Genomic DNA, 22,065 nt, shown 5'->3' with positions numbered 1-22,065 from the left:
TTGGTTATGGCACAAGCATATGTCGCATGTGAACTTTAAAACCATAAACTCACTGGCCAAAAAGAACCTTGTTCGTGGCCTTCCTCCTCTGTCCTTTGAAAAAGATAGACTTTGTGGTGCTTGTGAAAAAGGCAAATGCCATAGAGCTACTTTCAAAACAAAACAAGCAAATTTTGTTAAGGGTTGCTTTCACCTTCTTCACATGGACCTTTTTGGTCCAGTGGATGTCCAAAGTCTAAAGGGTAGCAGATACACTTTAGTAATTGTGGATGAATATTCACGATACACTTGGACAGTTTTTCTTAATTCTAAGAGTGATGCTGCTGATGAAATTATCAAATTCATTAAGAAAATGGAAAATCTCAACAACATAAGGGTTAAAGAACTCAGAAGTGATCATGGCACTGAGTTTAGAAACCACACTCTTGAATCTTTTTGTGCTAATCAAGGGATCTCACAAAACTTCTCTTCTACTAGAACACCTGAGCAAAATGGTGTTGCTGAAAGGAAAAATAGAACTCTTATTAAGGCAGCACGTACGATGCTCAGTGAGTCCTCACTTCCCAGTAGGTTTTAGGCTGAAGCAGTCAACACTGCTTGTCACACTCAAAATCGATGTCTCATTGTTAAAATACATGACAAGACAGCATATGAAGTGTTAAGAGGAAAGAAACCTCAAATCAAATACTTCCATGTATTTGGTTGTCATGTCTTTATTCTTAATAATAAGGATCATCTAGGCAAATTTGATCCTAAAGCTGATGATGGTTACTTTGTTGGATACTTTGCCATTAGCAAAGCTTTTAGAGTATTTAATACTCGACTTCAAAAAGTGGATGAATCCATTCATGTCACTTTTGATGAAAGCTCATCTGCTCTTAAAGATATCCAACCATCTTCTACTGAAGAGATCTTCAATGAGTTCACTAATCCTCCTACGGAGGATGCTGACTCATTTGTTGATGCTTCTTGCTCATCTCCTCTTGATCAGCAACTCACTGAGGACAGTTCAGCAGATCCTGAGTTAGAGCAAGTTGCTGCTCATATCTATACGATTGAGCCAGTTGAACCTATCTTAAGGTCAATCCATGCTGCATCAGCCAAACCTAGATCACTGGCTGATGATGTGCAAGTTGATGACTCTGCTGATGATGAGTTTCATGATGCTTCAGCTAACGCTGAAGACATGGAGTCTGCTGATGACCCCATCATTATTGATAACCCAAATCAGTTAAATGGCTCCACTGATCAAACTCTTGTTGAACCATCAATAACCATTGATCTCTCCTCTTATCCTTCTCCTGCTGATCCCTCACAAATATCTTCCGCTGTCACTCTAGGCTCATCAAGTGTCCCATTACTTAAATGGACCTCAAGTCATCCTGCTCACCAAATTATTGGTGATCCTCAGCAGGGCATTGTAACTAGATCAGCGACTAGAAACACATGTCTATATGTCAATTTCTTGTCAATGATTACTCCTAAGAATATTGGAGAGGCCATGGTTGACCCATCGTGGGTTGCAGCCATGCAAGAAGAACTAACACAATTCCAAAGACAGCATGTCTGGTTCTTAGTTCCTCTTCCTCCTGGCAAAGAACCCATTGGAACTAAATGGGTTTATAGGAATAAAATGGACGAAGATGGTGTTGTTATACGCAACAAGGCTAGGTTAGTAGCTCAAGGTTACCTTCAAGAAGAAGGTGTCGACTATGACGAAACCTTTGCTCCAGTGGCTAGACTTGAAGCAATACGCTTATTCTTGGCACATGCTGCTTATCGAAACTTCACTGTATATCAAATGGATGTCAAGAGTGCTTTCCTAAATGGAAAACTCGAAGAAGAAGTTTATGTGGAGCAGCCACTTGGTTTTGAAGATCTAACCAAGCCAAACCACGTCTATCGTCTTTATAAAGCATTATATGGTCTTAAACAAGCTCCCAGAGCTTGGTATTTCACTCTTTTTGAATTTCTTCTTTCTCATAAGTTTCAGCGAGGATCTATAGACAGCACCCTCTTTATTTATAGAAAGGGTGCTCATGTTCTATATGTGCAAATATATGTCGATGACATCATATTTGGATCCTCCAGCAAGAAACTTTGCAATAAATTTAGCTCACTAATGTCTTCTCACTTTGAAATGAGTATGATGGGTGAGCTAACCTTCTTCCTTGGTCTACAAATTCGTCAACTTACTAATGGCATCTTTATAAACCAAGAAAAATATATACGAGACATGCTGGCCAAATTTGATATGTCTAATATCACCACAAAGCCTACTCCCATGTCTCCTCCAAACAATCTCCATGCTGACCTTGATGGTAAGCATGTGAACCCCACCTTCTATCATGGGATGATAGGCTCGCTGATGTATCTCACAGCGAGTCGTCCAGACATTATGTTTGCTACTTGTCTTTGTGCAAGGTATCAAGCATCACCCAGGGAGTCTCACCTTCTCGCTGTCAAGCGTATCTTCAAATATCTCAAAGGGACTTCCTCTCTAGGTCTTTGGTATCCCAAGGATTCTAACTTTGACTTAGTTGCATACTCTGATTCTAACTATGCTGGTTGCATGTTAGATAGGAAAAGTACCAGTGGTGGATGTCAACTGTTGAGGGGAAGGCTGACTAGTTGGTCTAGTAAGAAATAGCATACAGTTTCCATCTCCACTGCTGAAGCAGAGTATGTGTCAACAACAAGTTGTTGTGCACAAGTCCTATGGATGAAAAACCAACTTGCTGACTATGACCTAGATTTTTCTAAAATCCCCATCATGTGTGATAACACTAGTGCTATTGCCATCACACATAATCCTGTTCAACATTCCAAAACTAAGCATATTGACATTAGGTATCACTTCATTCGTGATCATGTCATGAAGGGGGATGTTGAAATTTACTTCATCCCCACTGATGACCAACTTGCTGACATCTTCACTAAACCTTTAGATGAAAAAAGATTCAAGGATCTCGTCAGTAGGTTGGGAATGTTAAGTGGTGAGTCTGCTACTTAACTTACATATCTTTTGTAAGTTAAAATCTCTTGACTTATATCAAGATCCTCAGCAAGTTCAAGTGTGTCTTACTTGCTACAAAACAAGGCAATGAAGTGCCCTAAAGTCTTCATCTAGTCCAGCAGCAAACGGCTGCTGGTAAAGACTTCTAAAATCCGTTGATCGCTGGTGCTTTGGGGAAAAGCATAACAAAAGTAATAGGGTGCTGAAAGTCCCTATCTAGTCCAGCAGCAAACGGCTGCTGATAAAGACTTCTAAAATCCGTTGATCCCTGATGCTTTGGGAAAAAGCATAACAAAAGTAATAGGGTGCTGAAAGTCCCTATCTAGTCCAGCAGCAAACGGCTGCTGGTAAAGACTTCTAAAATCCGTTGATGGCTGACAATTTGCCAAAAATTGTTTAATACTCATCAGCATCCACTCTTTCTTTCTTTGTGGTGCTGATTAAAACTTGGTAACCATTCCTTTTTAATAAAATAAACTCTTCAGTGGATACCTCAATTTATCTGAGTGTATTCCACTACGTATTTTTGTTAATATTTTATTATATATATCTCAAACGGTTACCTCGATTTTCTCCCAAATGGACAACTTCTACACTGTACGCGCCGTATGAACTCGAGTACAGTTGAAATCGTGGTCCATATAGTCACATCATACTTCTCTCATACATACATATAAATAGTGTCTCACAATTTAATATAAATTATTTATGCCACGTATGAAGGAGAGTACATGTGACGACTCACTTTTTGCAGTCATGGGACCCATATCCATGTCATATATATACAAATCTCTTCTTCTTCACCTTCTTTTACATTCATTTCATTCTCTTAATCTTTCATATTCTCTAAAATCTCTCATATTATCTCAAATTTTTCCTACTTTCTCTAAATACTCATATCAAATTCTTATATCATCATATCATCTAAAATGGCTTCTTCATCTGCTCCTGAACAAAATCTCTCATATCTCAACTCCAAAATCTATGATAATGAAGGCATTAATCCTTCTAATCAAGTGTCTTTCCAAGCCTCTAAGTTGGTTATCAAGGCCAATAACTATCTGGGATCTGAAGAGATCCCATCAAAAATCAAAGGTTACTTCTCAATGCTCGACTTCATAATGGGATGCCCAGTTAGAAGGGCTATTTATAGCGATCCTACAGAAATAGCTGTCCACCTCCTAAAGGAGTTCTGGTGGACATGCGATTACAAAGTTGCAAATAGCACCATTACTGGTACCGTCATGAAAGGGACGCGTACTATATCTATCTCAGTGGATCTACTGAGACAAGTTCTTCATCTTCCCAATCAAACTGAAGAACGACCATTTGTTGGACTTGTAGAAACAAATGTTTAGAAGGAATGGTTGTTGTCCATTGGGTACGGATCTAACATAGTTCCACCCACACCTGTTCATAGCAATCCACAAAAGAAGTTCTTGCCTGGGGTCTAGAGGTTGCTATTTACTCATGTCATTCAGTGCCTTGGTGGTAATAGTGGCTCATTTGATCAAGCCACTGCTGCTCAAATGCAGATGATTTATGCACTGGCAAATGGTCAAAATATAGACTTTGCCAGTGTCATTTTTGAAGACCTAAAGGGAAAGGTCACCATAAGGAACAGGTCTAGCTCTGTACCATTTTCAAGATTTCTATCGCTGATCTTCAAGCATGAACTGAAGGGAGAATATCTTCCTGATGGTGCTCACTATCTTCTCTCTCCAAGGGTTGTGAGCTCTGTATATAAAACTCCTGCTTGCGACCCTGAGCAATTTGACTCCAAGTATGCTGTGCTCACTCCAGCTATGAGGCAGGTACTTTATTCTGTATATCCTGAAATCTATAAACCTAACTCTGCTGGAGCTGGTATGCTGATAATCCCCCCAGCAACCTCCAAAGCTCCCAAGAAAGCCAAAACAATTGTATCTTCTTCCACTTCACCTCCTGCTGCTGTCCCAAAACAGTAGCAGCGAGTACCAAAGGGCAAAACTACTAAGGTTAAGAAGTTCTCACTGCCCAAGGACAATAGAGACCCAGCCAGCCCATCAGCAGCCTCAAAAAAGGCTGCTGACGAGAAAAAGGGTAACCGAAAGCAGCCACCTCAAACTTCTGTAGGCGAGGTTGGTTAAGATCAAGGGCCACCCCAGCCCATTAGAGTTGAGTCCACCGAACAAACTATTCCCTCTTCTTCTTCTCAACCCTCTGAGTCGTTGTCAGCAGCCATATCACAGGTGATGCTAGAGACAACAAAGTCTACGGCCGATGATGCTTTGGTGGAACAACACACTGAAGCTGAGGCACCCGGTTCCCCTACCCCTCTAAATTTTGCTCTTGAAGAAAGATTAGGTGTTGGTGGTGAAAATCTTGAAGGTGATGCTGAAGGAAATGTTAGTAATGATGAGGAAAGTGATTTTGAGTTGGGAGAGTTTGTTGCTGATGAATTCCAGCTGGATTCCTCCAACCAGGCTGCTGCTGCTGATGATAATGCAGCAGCTAATATTGAAGAAACTGAGGTGCTGACTCTTTCTGCCAGACCTCAGACTCCACCCTTGCAACCAGTGAACACTATGCCCTCCCATGGCATGCCCTCTTCCTTTCAAAGTGTTCCTGGCTGTTCTTCTGCTGCCAAGCCTGTCGATTCTCAAACTGTCAAAGAGTTGGGTATCTCTTACTCCACTAACTCTTCTGACAGGCTGGCCAGGGTGGAACACCAATTAAATGATCTCACCAAGGCTGCCACACTCGTTGTTCAACTTAAAAATCATGAAGATGACAGATTGGTGAAGATCTTGGAGAGCTGGTACAGCAAGCAGAATGAAAACACTGCCAGCATCGAGACTCTTAAGGAAAAATCTGTCTCTATGGCTGCTGATCAAGAGAAGCTGCGCACCTATACAAATGTTATCAAAAAGGATCAGCAGGCCATTCGAGGGTTCTCACGATCGCTGTGCAAAATTGGAACTGCTGTAAGGTTCTCAGCAAAGAAAGCATCCAACAGCAGTGAATCTGCTGCTGCTGAAGCGAAAAGGGTTGTTGACCTGGTTTCTCCTCTTATCTCCCAGGTTGAATGCAACACCAACGCCTTAAATGCCTTGGAAACTCAAGTGGCCAGTCTTCCTCCTCAAGTCTCTTTCACTTAGGAAGATCGTAAGCGCCAAATGCACCTGGAGCAAGAAGTTGGGGACATTAAGAAGATGCTGTCCCAACTTCTTCAGCAGCAGGCAGCTCCAACAGCAACAGTGGAGGTAGTTATTAATGATACTACCTCCAAGGGGGAGAAAGTTGATGCTGCCGTGATGGCACTTGTCAGCGAAGCTATTAACAAAGCAGTCAATGATATATATGAAGCTTCTGCTGACAAGGTTGCATGTGAAGAAAATACTGTTGCAGCCACTAATAAACAAGATGAACTGACAATAGTGGCTGTCAGTAAGGACAAGGTAAACACTCCCCCTGCTGATGTTGAGGGGGAGACAAGAATTGATGCTGAAGTTCCCCCTGGCAATAGTGGATGTCAGTCTTGGATTCGCTGATAAGACTTACTCGCTGACATGTATAGTCAGCAAGTCTTCAGTGAGTCCAGTGACTTTCTTCAGCGGGATGCATGCTGACCAAATGTTTGTCATGGCGGGAAGTATTCAAACCATATGAAGACAAGAGTCACATGGTGGTTCTTCCAACCGTACCATACCTTACATGGTAAAGGTACAGGTTGGGACCAAAACTTGGGTCTTTTCTTTCATACCCATTTTGGTAAAGAAGACAAAGGCTCTTGCTTGGAAGTACAAAGAGCCAATGGAATGTCGACAACCACCATCTATCACTATCAAAGGAAGGTTGTGTTGCCCTAATTCTTCCTCTATATAAAGCAACACAGCCGCATTGTATCAAGTGTGTTAGTCACCTTGAAAGTGTGTGTCACTTGTAATTGTTCAAGTTTTTAGTGTGTCTAGACTTAGCAATTACCTCTGTTCTTTTGTATTCTTGTAAGTCAAGTGTGTAAGATCAACCATGCATTCATCGTTTAATCAATAATACATATGATTATCCTTGCATTGATTTATTACAATTGAACTTGTTATTGTTCTTGTTATTTATCTACTTATTTACTTTCTTGTCTAATTTAAATATAACATCAGTTGTGCATTCGTGGACCATCAGCTACACCATGGAAGGTGTTCGGGTAGTCATCGGTTAAGGCCCGGTCGGTTAGCATTTCGAATATTGAAACTGAGTGTGGGTAAGAAGTTTTGAACGTTGAAACCGAGTGCCCCCCCCCCCCCCCAAACGGCTAGATCTCGTTTAAAAAAAAAAAAATTTAACCCACTTTTCTACCTTTTCACCCATAAAAACCCCATTTTTTGTCCAATTTTTACTCCACAACTTTCATTTTCACCCAATTTCCATTTGCTCCACAACTTTCTTTCAACCAAAATCACTACAATGGACCTTCGTGATTGTAAAATGGATATCCAAACTCACCTAAATCACGACTCCAAACACCTCTCAGATGTGAATAACGTCATTCAGGGCGTTTCTGAGAACAAAGCGGCTTACGAAGCCGCAATCAACCGACTTACTGCCCCGGGTTATGCACGTAACATCGCAGAGAATGAGCATCTTGTATATCTTCGACAGAAGATCGACTGGCTGAATCAAGTTATTTTTCAGTTAAACGCCTCTTCTTCAACATTAACCTGGACGCTAGACCACGGGGTATTCTCACAAGCCAATGTGGGTGGTGGTCAAGATGTACCTTACTACTCTGACCTGGGGGAGGAGTACGTTTCTCCTCTACTAGGCGCGACCGCCGAGTCTCCTGAGCGCTACCGCTACATTCATCGCAATGACGCTGACAACACTGTTGACTTGGATTATTCTGAGACTTAGTTTAAGTTTTATTTAAGTATTTTAGTTTTATTTAAGTGTTTTAGTTTTATTTAAGTGTTTTTTAGTCGTATTTAATCATTTTCCATATTATGTATTGTGGTTTTTAGTTTAATGAAATTATGTTTTATATTTATATGGTTTTAATTATATGTATTAAAATTAAATGAAAAAGAAAATGAAATTGGGTAAGAATTGAGTATGTATTGCCAGTGATTTGGGTAAAAATTGAGTAAAATTGGGTAATTGTGAGTTGTAGAGTTTTGATTGGAGGATGAATTGGGTAATGAATTTGTACTCCTTCCTACCTAAGAATTAGTACTTGATCTTCGTACACAATACAACTTCTTTATTTTTTAATTATTATTATTATTATGGGTTTATATTTTAATAATGAGTATGATTCCGATATGTATGATAGACCTTCTCCAAAATATTAGTTTATTACGCATTACGAGTACTTTTTCAACTTTTTGTCTTATTTGAATCGTTTTATGTTTTAGTTTTAGATATTTTAATTTTATTCGTTATCTATTTAATATACTTGAATTCTAATTTTTTAACTTTAATTAATATATTTTGATACTAACCATCTATTGGACAACCCTCAACACTAATATATTTATATAAAATTAAGATAAGATATTATACATGAATACAACTTGATTATCCAACTCAACACATCAACCCAACTCCAAAGACCAAAGTGGGTGTTGATATATACAAAAAGAAATTAAAAAAGATAATTAATAAAAGAAAAAGGGAGATTGTGACAGAACAGATGAGAGATATAACCCAGTCTCCCCCTTTTCCTCTCTCCTTTTCTTTCTTTCTATATATATACACCACACTACACACTATATCTATATCTCTATCTCTATATCTATATCTATATATAAAAATACATACTTTATTTATTTTATAAAGAAAAAACAATATATAGTAAAAACTCCAAAACAAAAGAATACAAAACACACACACACACTGTGTGTAAGGAAGATCAACCACCAAGAGTTTTCCCTTTTTCTTAATTTCACTTTCTTTTTTTTTATTTATATAAAATCATTTCTTGTCTGCTTCTTCATCTGCTGCTGTTCCGGCCGTTCATCCACCGCTACATTGTTCGTCATCTTTCTCTATCTCTCTACTTATATAATATATATATATAATATGTATAAGTATATATTGAGTTTTATATCTGTTTGTATAATGTGTTTATGTAAATTCTCCTTATTCGCTCCTCATTTTATATATTTACTTTTTTATGTTTGATAATAATTATTACAACTTTTTATTTATATCGATATCTTTATATTATTTATCTTTTTTTTGGAATTTATGAAATTCGGTGGACTTTTTTTGAATATTTTTGGAATATATTTTGCAGATTGACTTAAGTTTTATTATATTTTTTCCACTATTATTAATGGTTGTGCATGAAAGCTATATGAATTGTGAAATGTAACATATATTTTAGTCTTTTTATTTAATTTTAATATAAAATATATAAATTGAAGAAAAAGATGAAAAATAGGGCTTGTGTTAGGTTTGTTATAAGTTTTGGCTTTTTTTTTTTTAATTTGAATTATAATTTTTTTAGACTGCAGCTTAATTTGTGTAACAGTTTGCCTTTATTTTTGTTTGAAGTTTATTGTTGAGGATTTGGGTTAGTTTGGGTTATAAGTTTTTTATAAGTTTATTAATTAGGCTCATTTGGGTTAGTTTAAGAGTAAAGTAGATTTGCCATTTAAAAATTAAAAAATAAAATACTTATTATCTTCCTATATCCCATGGCTTTTGTTTCGATGTTTGTCTTAAATCCTTTTATTACGGTACTACCGTAGTTTTATCTGAATGATTTTGTTATTTTGAAATGCGAACTGGAATTAGTTATTTAGTTCTTCTATTTAGTTGGATTTCGAGACGTGAAATAAATGAATGACGAAGAGGCAACTATATAGCTGTGCTAGTTTATAGTAAATGTAAAAGTTGGATATGAAATGTAGTTTTTTTTTATTTATTTCTGTTCTGTTTGTTCATTTTGACTTTTACGTTTCATAAATAGGATGGAAATTTTAGGCCTGCTGCTTAGTTTGTTTGACAATTTGCGTTTGCCCTTCATTCGATTAAAGAAGTCTATTCTTTTTATCTAAGGGAGTGGATGAGTGGCATAGATACACTTGGTTATGTTTTTTGAAAACTTGGCATACCTGAACTTGGGTTGGGTTTCTGTTCAAGGGTCGATTAGGTGCTATCTTGATTGTACTTTGTAGAAGAGAAAAACCATATGTTTGAAAGTGTGGTCATGAGTTCAAGTCGTAAAAGGCTTTATGTTGATAAAATTGCTAAGTTTTTGCATCCATATAAATGGTATTTTTTGAGGTTGTTAATGGGACACTTATTGATGTATAAGTTTATAGTATAGGATAGCTTCATTATTTTTGTGAAAAGAAAGTGTACAATATGGTCATGAATGGTATATATATTATTGGTTCTATTATTTATGTAAACTGAAGTTAATACTCTTTTTGATTTTCCCTTGGAAAATTTTAGCACTCTGGTGATGCAGGAGATAGGCGTCACCAATGCATATGTTTAAGCTCTATTTTGACATTGTTGAACGTGCTTTTCTTGCAGTTTCGCTGTCAAAGCTGATTTAAATTACTGGCTTTAATGGATGGGAATGGGAACCGCCAACTGGAGGTCCAGTACATGAACACGGGATTCCCGTACGCAGTCACCGAGACTTTCATGGACTTCTTTGATGGAATTTCGCATCAACCTGCACACTATGCTCATCCTGGTCCCATACATGATCAGGTTGTTTCATCATTCATCACCTTCAGAAATTTGTTTACTTGCATGAAAATTTTCTCGTGTGAAGGAATACATGGAAGCTGTATTAATTTTAATTTTGAAGATAAACATCTTTATTAGTTTTGTGGTTTATACTGCAAGACAACTGGATTATTGTGGAAGGAGATGGTAGAATTTCAATTCATAATGATCTGTATGTGATGCCATGGTATACTTGTTCGGTATGTGATATTGATACTATGATTTTCTTTATACTGTGTACAGGAGCATGCATATTGGTCAATGAATATGAGTTCATATAAATACGGATTACCTGCTCATGGAAGTATACCATATTACGATCCATATGAAGTTCAACATTACGTACCAAGGATGGATATGAACCGAAGTGCATGGGAATACCCTGTAATGATGAATGTCACAGAACCTGCTTCTGCAGATGTGCAGAGTGCTGAGAATCCAGCTCCAAGTATGCAAGCTATTCCTGAAGAATGTGAGTCCCCGTTTTTACACTTTCAGGTGTTAAGCTGACATGGAAAATATACACTTAAAGAATTATACAATAAATTTGATAATTGGGACCATTTTGTGTGACTTGATTAAGTTTATAATACGGATAATGATAATTAGCTTTAGGTGGTTAAATTTAGAGTAGGTCTAAACAAATCGATCACCCTTTTTCTCAATACTTTTTGAAACAAAAAAGGGTATTCAAAAGTTTGAATTTAAACCATTGAAATTGATATTTTATATCAAAACCTAAAAGACATCTGGAAAAAATTGCGTCCAAGTGGGTAACCTTTAGTTATGATGTTCTCAACTGCACCCTGTCATTTCTCATATTGCTCATGTGGCTACCCTTATGCTAACTTTCTCGTAATTGCAGGCAGCAGTCCAAATGATGACAGTGCTTCTAGCTCTCAGGTATAATACTCTCATTCTCTTTATTATTTTTTATTCATGGTTCTTTGTGCATTTTTAGCATTGTTTACTTCCTATATTGGATTTTTAGCCTTTTGGACCTTACAGCTACTGAAAACTAGTTGATGTTGTGCATTGTAGGTTGTTTGGCAGGATGACATTGATCCGGACAATATGACATATGAGGTTTGTTATTGATTGCTCATGGCTTGATACCTATTTGGTTTGCTTTTAGCTTACAGTTACCTGTGAGGAGGAATTATCTGAATGTCAACTGTGTAGTGACCTATATATAACTTCATTCGACCAGGTTAATCATAGCCTAATATACAGGGGGATCTGAAGTCGCTAAAACACTGAAATAGTTCAAGTTTGTCATAGTTATCACATTGTTGATTAGGACACTAAACCGTCTTCACTAGTGACCGCTTATGAGTATGCTTGGTTCCAGGTTTACTCTGTGCCTTATGCCAACGTAAACGGTTACTTTCGTAGGGTTTAACAATGGTTGCTTTGTTCATTCGGACACCTCTCGTATCTATTTATCATCTACCTAAGGGGCTCGATACCATGAGGATTCTCTGCGAGCATGCAAAGTAGTTGGACCAGGTGCCCGTTACAAGAAGATGACTTGTATTGAATTGATGTTTGCTATTGATACCTCTATGCTCTCATGTAGGACCATTCTACCAATTTGCCACCTACCTCAGGGGTAGCAACCACAAATGACTCTGTGCGATCTGGCAAACCATATTGGACCATAATTTATTTAATTGATCTTTGCCAGTGACACCTCTATGTTCACAATTTGGACTATCAAGAATCTTCCACGACTTGGTGCACTGAGAATGCTATACTGATTTTGCGCCAAATTTTCTACAAGTACCATAATTGAAGTTACATAGCCAATAAATTTGATTTAAGAATACCTTTTTAACTAGAGGTGGTAAACTCGGTCGATTGTGCTGGCTTGGATAATCGGTTGAGACCACTAATGGTTTTTTTAATAATTAGCATTATAGGTGGAGTAGGCTGCTGATCTTTTAGAGTTCTAGATTTTTTTGTCTTTTTTGTTTTTGCTAAAGAAAGTCACATACGTAAATTACTCCAAAGCAATAGGAATTGATATAATATCAAGTATAAAGTTTTCTTTTACAAAAAGTAGGTGGATAATATCAGCTGGAAATGATATAATATCACTGTGTAGGAAGTAAATGACAGAATTGAAAACATTAATGCATAAAAATATCAGAGAGAAATTTATAATATAATGCAGGCTCAAAATCTTAATATTAATCATAACTTAAGATCGTACAGCTCAAAATGCATTTCTTTGTTAAACATTACTTGTTTTTAAATTGAGATTTTGAAGTATTTCTTGCATCATAAATTCCAGCGGTATACAAATTCTTATTCATAATATCATTACAACGTTGGATTTATATTACTGAAACTTTGTTTACTCATGCAGGAATTACTTGATTTAGGTGAGGCAATCGGGACTGAGAGTCGTGGTCTGTCTCAGGAGCTTATTGATTCGCTTCCAACTACACGATACAAGTCTGGCAGCTTTTTCTTGAGAAAAAAATCTGGAGAAAGGTAAAGGTTTTGCTTAGATTACTGCTGTTTCCGTAACATTCTTTTTGAAATGTTGAAATATGTGAATTAAGAACTTCAAATGTGATTCATCCAAGCTTTTTGTTTCTGCTTGGATGAGTAAGTGCTTATAGCATGCATATCTGCTCTCTTAATACATATTATTCACATGCTCTATAGTGTATGAAAAAACTGGTTACTCAATGTTTCTTGCTACTATGATACTCTTTTCTCTATTTTCCCCGCTTTTCTCTTGACGTTATTTGACGTGCTAAATTTGTTATGAAAAGCAGGTGTGTGATTTGTCAAATGAGATACAAGAGAGGGGACAAACAAATCAATTTGCCATGCAAACATGTTTATCATACTGAATGCGGCTCAAAATGGCTGAGTATTAACAAGGTATGGGTTTGATTGGGTTTTGGTGTGTTTGTTTATGGTATGGGTGGAATGCAGCTGGTAGCCTGGTACCCACAAACTCATATTCATAGATATTTGTTGCTACAAAACGGACACTCTCATCCATGTTACTCTAATCAGAACCTTTTTTTTTTCTTTGTTTTCTCACAGACATGTCCTATTTGCAACGTGGAAGTTCTTGGTGAAGAATCAAATCAAAACTGAACTCTCTATCTTATGGAAATGGTGAAATACGAAGCGAAGGAGTTGATCAGTGACGTCTTCTCCAAGTTTTCCCATCTTTTTCCTTTTGGAATTTTCTTTTACTTACATAGAGGTAGTTCCCAACTCAAGTTTGTCCTTAATCACATGTTTTATAGGACGTGTCATTAGCTTTATAAAAAGGTGAATATGAATGACTCAGATTGATTGCAGTCATTTTGTTAGGTAAATCATTTTCTAAGGTTATCAAAAATGGATTGGGGCCTTCGCGTGTAGTTATATTCCTAGAGTTGGAAAATAGTATTTGTTTTTTTAGTGCAACTCGGAGATGTTGCATTGCCAAGTTACAATATCTTGATTAGATTTGGTCTCTTGAAGCTAGAAACAGGGAGATCCAAATAAAGTAGTAGCTAATTTAGTGGTTCCGTCAATGTCCTGGTAAGTCTGCATATCTGGTCATTATTTTGACTTTTGGGTACCCTTCTGTTGAGAATTTGAATCTGATAGCATGTCTCTCAGTTACACTTTACAAGTTTAAATCTTTTATTTTAAAGAATGTAAACTTCCGCGGAGTTAATGTAATATATGAATCTCGCATCCATGACCTGTTTAAACAGCAGTATGAAACTTTACTTCTTAGCCCATGCATAATATGATGTTATATATAACGAATCTGAATGTTGTTTGCCTTTGACCACAGTGATGGGGAATGGAAATGATTGTGTTTATTTTTTCCTTCTTTTAACTATTTTATTGGTCCAACAGTTTTCCTTGATTTGTTATTTTACTTGCAATTTCGTTTACCTTTTTTGTATTATGACATGTTTGGAGTTGATTTACATCCAATTTATCGGAGTCTGTCTTAGTTTTTGAAATTTTAAAATCCAGGGATTTAATATACCACTAAATGAAATATATTTATTTTTTCATTTGTATCTTTTAATGTTCAAACACTTCAACCGTTTTAAATGTGTGTTAGACGGTCCAAAATAGATGGTTTAAACTTTTACTACTTTTCAGAATTAATCCACCCTGTAAGCATTGGGTGCGTATACTCATTCTTATTCATGGGAATATGTTATGGAAGTAGGCAGAGGGTCAATATTCTTATTCATTATAGGATGTTGTAGTTTTATTTATTTTAGTTTCAACTTCGAGGTAGTCAAAGGTGCTAGTGTGCATATTAATATTTTGAGTAGCCAGCATATTGGAGGTGATAACACGTTCTTTTGAGAATTATCGGGTGGATATTTTCTTTTCTTCTAAACACCAAATATCCTATGTCGAGAGGCTTAAGTCTCTACAAGTGGGCTAGTCTCACGTTCATATTAGGTGGATAGTTTAATCTAAAATATATCATTTTATTCTTTTCAAAATGTTTTGTATTTATATATTGTTTTACGCTAACAGTTTAAATATTTATAATAGCAAAAACGATTGTGCCAAATGGATAAAATGGCCTAAAAGCTTGCTGAAGTATCATTGGCATTCCCATCCTCGATGGATGCGTAATAGTATGTGTTAAACTATATATCATGCTGGCACGAGGGACAGGATGAATCCAATGCAAGGGTCTTTGCAGTGAAAGGAATGTTGTTTCTTTTTCTTTGCATTTTAGCATGAATATATGAGGAAAAAGACATTCTGGCCAGGGAATGGTTCAAATCGGCTACCGGAAACACACTAAATCAAACAATAAATTAAATTCTATTACGATGGGTGTGGGACTAGTACAAATCTTGTAAATTTTCAGACAGACGCATTATAACCCCGAACTTGTTAAAGCCGGCTATAACCGCACCGGTCCATGCGCTAACTAGATCAGCTAACTAGGTAGCTTCGCTCAATTGATTTTATAACTCACCATAGCAAGGTAAGCTGCTCTGTATGAGTCGTTACTAACAACCGAGAAGCCAGTCTCTTAGCTGATAGCTCATCGGGCCTTTGTGAAAAACTGGTGCTAGATTTGGGCCAGGGCTACCCTGTAAGAAAACTAACAACCCAAGAAGATATGTGTATGAACAAAACAAAGAAAATGTCATAGGTTTTTGTTTCTATAACTTATTGTTTGTAACACAACCAAATGAAAATATAAAATAAAAAGGTTAATGGGGTTGGTACCCTCTAGTGTCATGTACTGCTTTGGTATCTAAAGGGTACACAAAATAGATATCATGTCTGGTAAGTCATCATTCTTGCACATGGATCACAAGATTTAGTTTATTTATTTTCTTTTGACAAGTTTCGAACATGTGATCTGCAACCTTTATTAGTGGACCCATGTGTTCACGTAGTGACGATACTACTATGATTTCACCCCATTGGTAAACCAAATATAAACAATTAGTATTATGTTAATTTTCTTTAGGTATCGTTGTATAGCAACATAATATAAAACATTTATTTGCGCATTTTTTAATTATAACGTTAACGTTTAGCGAATTAATTATAGAAGGAAATAATGTATAAAAAATCATAACAAAAGCGTAATAAAAACATTAACCTATAAAATAAAACATAAAAAAATAAAAATAAAAACCTAATCAAACAACCAAACAAGGACACTAATTGAATAGAATTACGACCTTTGACTATATCAATAAAGAAAAAGGAAATGAGAATGTGCATATAACGGTTAGAAAAATAATGTTCTACTAGTAGTAGTGTAGTACTATATAGGCCCACTACTCCCTCTCAAACGTTTCTTGTCTTTTTTTTTTTGAGCTCTAATGTGTTGGAAACAATAGCAGCAAAGAAGAAGATTTGTATTGAAATGGAAGAAATAGTTACTATTGATTGGAATGATTCTAAGTTCGAGAAAGATGAAATATATGAACACATCAATGCTCCCCAGTGGCTAGATTTTTCCAATGCTGCAAATTCTCTTCGTCGCCTTCATGATGATGATGTCGACGATGATGATGCTTGGTTTTGCCGACCTGGTAATATATCTGCTTGTCTTATTATCGTTACATACTAAATATGTCTCTTCCGGACCGTCAAACTAATTTTTTTTTCCTTGTCATTCCGAGTCAATAAACTTAAAAATGTGTCGCGGGTCATTTTGATAACACAGAGAATGGTCCGGTAGGGACCTATTCTCAAGCTTTAATGACAAACATTAGGCGCTTGGAAAGTATGATGGTCTAGAATGGAAAAATAACATTTGACCGTCTTTAAAGTGGAAAATAGATAGAAGTTCGAGGCAGTGCCAAATTAACTACATTTTTAATTACAGATTGTAATCATCCTAAAACAGCTGATGATATCTTCGTCAAAATAGTGCCAAATCACTTTAAGGTATGATTTGCTTTCCACTTTTATTTATTTTACTACATACTTAGATGCAGTTTTATTTTTGTGTGACTTTCAATCTCATTGTATACTGGCTTCTAAAAATGTTTGAATGTGTCTACTTATCCGCCTTTCGTATAAAAATACAATAAAATAATAAGACTTATGCAATATAAGGCAATTTCATACATGTCTGCCATTTTATGGCTAGCTAGTGAAATTAGACTAATTTTGTTGGTGACTAGGTGTAGCAATCAGCAATGTAACAATCAGCAATGTAACATTGAATGTAAAAGTGTTCTTTATTCTGCAAGAAACTAGCATATATGTTGAGAAAAAACAGATCATTGAGTTGTAAACTAAAGCACAATGTGCATATGATTGCCATAATAAGTCCGATTTTCTTGTGAAAAAATATGGGTATAACCAACTTCGAATCTAAGACGAAATACCTCCTTACTGTGCTTTTTGTTATTTTTAGCGTTTATGACGTTTTATGTGTCTGTTTTGCTTTGTGAAGGATCAAATATCGGATAATGTCTCCCAGATCCCTTCACTAGATGACCGAAATCGGAGGTAAAAACATAAACCTGACTTTTATGCTTTAACTCCTTATTCGGTTTAACAAGTCTAGTATCTGATTTCTACTCTGTTTTGGTATAGCCCATTTAGCAAAACAAAAGCAAAGAAAACAAGAAACCCGTTAAGAAAAGTCACAAGAATTACTGAAAATGTTCAGGATAGTGAGAATCAAAACCCGAATTTCTTAACTCAAACAGATTATCTCAAATCGAGCATACACAGGAAAAAGACAGATGACAGTTCTACATTAAAAGAAGAAACTCCAAGAAGGCTGAAAAGTACATTTTCAGCACGGAATTTGTTTGCAGGAAAAAATATATTGAATCAGATAACAGATTTTTGCAGTGAATTGAAAAAACTGGCAACAAGAAAAAAGGAGAAAATTTATGAACATCACGAGAAAACGACTGCACAAATGAAACTGGAAATGGGAGTGTTGCAAGAGATTGAAATTCAAAAGAAGCCTTTGTTAGAAGCAAGAAAAGCGAAAAATGAAGTTATGGATAAAAAACCAGAAGCAATGGCAAAGAAAAACTTGGACATAAAAAACAGATCGACAACACATCCAAGAATATGGGAGATTGGCAATACTAAATAAGTATATATGTTATTATGTTCCATATAAGTTTTGAGAGCCTACACATTTTCTTGCTTAAATGTTAGAGATAAGAGGTATAATAAGTATTCTTTATTCAATTGATTTTTTGGATTTTAAAGATATTTAAAGAGTCTTTGGTGTCTTCTTTTTTTACTCTGATAAACTTATTGCAACTTTTTGTTGACGACAACAAATTAAGTTGCAGTCTGCAGATTATGGTGCATTTGCGCTAATGGAAATTTCTTTGGTTTGTAATAGTTTGATCTTGACTATACTTAAGGCAAGGTTATGTGACACAAGCTTCCTTCAGTTGTGTCCTCAAGTTGTGACATACTTATGCCAACACCACATATTTTAACACACATACAAATACAATTAAGCTACAACTTTAAGTACTATACATACACCTTCATTAAAATTTGAGTTTTAACTTACAGCATTAGTTTACAACTATCACTTATAAGCTCTAGTTTCAGCAAATAAGTATCAGTAATTCTAGCTTCAACTCCTATTATTCTTTCTTATCCTTTATTTATTTCAAAATCCAAGATTATATAACAAGTCTAAACAAAGTGAAGCTGAAAAATAAACTATTAGTAGGAAAAGTAGTAGTTCGTTTACTTGATAATTCGAGAAAAAGGTGCACAATCTTCTTTAACCATCTAGATAAGATTGACTACTTTATTTGACTGATTATTTGATAAAGCAAGTTTAGTTAAACTGAAAATCAATACTTATCATGATCTACCACGTTCCAGAAAATTTCCCTTTTCCATAGAAGCAATCGTTTAATAAGTTTTCTATAAAGGAGATTATAATCAACCCCGCCATAATTAAACCTTTAACCTTCTAAATTACAATCTTTAATCAAAATGAAAAGATAAAGTTTATTAACTATTGAACAAATGACTTTTTAAGATGGGAACCGATCTGTACATCACTAATTTTTGGCAATACACCACTAACTGTGCTTTACAGTGTTGTATTGTACAACACAATAATGCATATTTGATGGTGTATCGCCAAAAATTGGTGGTGTACAGATCACCTCCCTTTTAAGATGCATAGAAGCTTGAAGTGTGATTGTGAGCTGTAGCTGAAAAATGGTTGTAATCAGTCACGAGTAATGAAGAAGCGGTTACACTGCTACACATTAGTCAGGAATTGGTTCACTATGCGTCTATCCGGCATCCTGAAGGACCTGAACAAGAAAAACTGTCTCCATTTCCATTTATACAACCAAAATTTAGCTAGTTTAAGATGATTGAAATTTCATACTTTCTAGAAAATACTCCGTAATACACAGAAATTAAGGTTGATCGTGAACGTGAAGGGGCTAGTCAATAATTTTTTTCTTAAGAATAGCAAGAGAAAATATTTAAGTCATATGTAACAATAGCAGTGAATCTGAAAACAAACCTATTTACTTTTAGTTCTGTCAAAAATGGCAATAGAATACTACAAATCAAATTTAAGATTTTATGAAGGCTGCACCACCTGTTGCAGAATTAGCTCGGCTCTTGTGACCCAATGAGCCCCACAATTCATGTCAAAAATAGACTTTTCAAGTTTCTTTATTCCTTTTGCAGCTAAATGAACATTATCCCTTGGGTAAGCTTCAACTTTACTTGTTGCATTTAAGTTTTACTCAAAAAGGAACGATTTTGTGAATTACTCTCTAAGACCATTTTTAACAATTATGATGAAATTTTCATTGGTTCGTGTTACATCAACAACACACTGACCCAACACACAAAATAACGTTTAACCGTAACCATCATACTAAAAACTCCGTTTCTTGGTACTAGATCATTATACCAAAATTAACCTTGGGAAATTGGAAAATAAGATTAAAAAAAAATTAGCCTAACCATAATCCAAAGTAGAACGTTCTATAAAATTTTGACGAACATTATATTAGTCCAAGTGTATCATCATCATTAATCAAAAGTAAGAAAGTGAGTAGTTGGCCACATATCTAATCGTAACCATACATCATTATTTCAAAAATAATATTTAATGTTAATATAGTTGGTGGTTGTTTATTCATAATAATATTTTACAAAAAGGAACGACACATATCATCATAAATCCACATCAATCATAAACATTATGGTAAAACTTGTTATATGATAACTTATTTTAGTACATCCAAAAAGACAATGAATATAATAGTTATCAAATACATTACATTTAAATCCTTCTAATACAAATGATATTGTTAAGGCTAAGTAGAAAAGAAAACAATATGTACACATATAATAATTGTATAAATTTATTATGTGTAACAACATAGTTGATCCGTGTGACATTTTAAAACGTCAGTACAACGCACACGACATAATGATTTATACAATTTCACCTATATAAGACAAAAGAAGCCAGTGAGGTTTAGCTCATTTTGTAGGTAATTTTGAAAAAAAAAAAAAAGTTAAAAGGAAAATACATGTAATATAACAAACAACCGCAAATTAGCATTAAAAACAAAAACTCCAATCATATCAAAACCTAAATCATTATGATTTATGATTAGACAAAAAGTTACTCCGAAATCAAAACTCTAAAACTTTAGATAATATTAACAACAATAACAAAAAAAGGGGGGGTTGTAAATAGAACATTAATTAGTAGAGTTGTTGCAAAGCATACAATCCAAAAGCCGTGAACAAGCATACCGTACACGTGGATACATCCTATTGGTGTACACACTTGATTCACGCCATAGATCTTCCATTGATGCTACAAATAAATTGAAGTTTCTTATTGGTGGCACAAACAAAGTCAACGGTACGGCTGAGAAACCAACTGCGAAAAACAGATGAAGCATTTTTGAATATTTTTTTTCAAAGATTTTTGTTTAAGAAATTGAGGGTTTTCTTGTTTGTTTTGGTTTTAGGATATTTGGAACAGGGGTTTGGTCTCTTCTTTTTTTGGACAGAGGTGATGTATTTGTATGTGTATTTATATATGGCCATATGGGATTTTGGATAGGTGTGGATGATATTTGCAAATAAGGGCTTGAAGAAATGAGAGATTGGTGAAACTAGTCTTTTTTTTATAAGTCGACAAAGTCGTGGCTTGATTATAGTTTTGGAGACTTTGGAGTATGCAACGCAAGCCATTTCTTAGCCCATTGTTTTGCTCACACGTTAGGATAGTTTTTGTTTTATTATTAATTTTTTAATTATTTTTAATCGTAAAGTACTATTTTTTTATAATAGCTAGTTGGCTTAGCAATTTATTGAGACCGGCTATTTTGAACCTATTCTAATGGCATATATAAGATACAACTAATGTATCAAATATTCTTTTTAAAACGTAATAGTATATTTTTTAAGAAAAAAGTTGGTACTTTTTATATCTTTCAAAAAGAACATTTGGTGTATAAGTTGTATTTTGTATGTATTTTAGTTTAAATTATTATGTACAAAAACAATCGACATTATGTTCTCGGCATAAAATAACATAAATCAATCATAATTATATTAGAGACCTAAATCTATTTTTATTTTTAAATCTATACTCCCTTGTAAAAATTATAGGGGTGATGTTAAAAGTTTAGAATTTTGGAAATATTAAAAATTACCAACTTACTCTTTCCCTTAAAACAAAACACAAATATCCTCATTCTCTCTTTCTCTTTGTCAAATTACACACACAAAATATTTTCTCTTTCTATATACCTAAACAACACACACCCTTTTTATTTCCGTCAATAACCACCACCGTCGTC

At 35.3% G+C, this 22,065-nt stretch overlaps 2 protein-coding genes and 1 long non-coding RNA gene across 3 annotated transcripts; 2 read left to right on the top strand and 1 right to left on the bottom strand.

The window, feature by feature from the left end:
- Positions 1-8,845: 8,845 nt before the first annotated feature.
- On the top strand, positions 8,846-14,221 carry LOC122581971 (E3 ubiquitin-protein ligase BIG BROTHER). Its single transcript, XM_043754305.1, has 8 exons — positions 8,846-9,024; positions 10,541-10,723; positions 10,985-11,213; positions 11,607-11,644; positions 11,783-11,827; positions 13,113-13,240; positions 13,531-13,639; positions 13,808-14,221. The coding sequence occupies exons 2-8, from the start codon at positions 10,577-10,579 to the stop codon at positions 13,859-13,861; spliced, it is 750 nt and encodes a 249-aa protein (XP_043610240.1). The 5' UTR covers positions 8,846-9,024; positions 10,541-10,576; the 3' UTR covers positions 13,862-14,221.
- A 2,376-nt stretch (positions 14,222-16,597) lies between these two features.
- Positions 16,598-18,410, top strand: LOC122583991. Its single transcript, XM_043756362.1, has 4 exons — positions 16,598-16,800; positions 17,097-17,158; positions 17,673-17,728; positions 17,816-18,410. Exons 1-4 carry the CDS (start codon positions 16,632-16,634, stop codon positions 18,330-18,332), a joined length of 804 nt encoding a protein of 267 aa, XP_043612297.1. The 5' UTR covers positions 16,598-16,631; the 3' UTR covers positions 18,333-18,410.
- Positions 18,411-20,478: 2,068 nt separating this feature from the next.
- On the bottom strand, positions 20,479-21,342 carry LOC122582520. The gene is made up of 2 exons (XR_006321193.1): positions 21,008-21,342; positions 20,479-20,694 (listed from the first exon to the last, which is right to left on the bottom strand). It is a non-coding gene; the product is annotated as an uncharacterized LOC122582520 (long non-coding RNA).
- Between the last annotated feature and the right edge of the window lie 723 nt (positions 21,343-22,065).

This window comes from Erigeron canadensis, chromosome 9, assembly GCF_010389155.1.
Source record: "Erigeron canadensis isolate Cc75 chromosome 9, C_canadensis_v1, whole genome shotgun sequence".
NCBI lineage: Eukaryota > Viridiplantae > Streptophyta > Magnoliopsida > Asterales > Asteraceae > Erigeron > Erigeron canadensis.
Note: the sequence above shows the minus strand (reverse complement) of the source record. Positions and strands in the feature narration are given on the sequence as shown.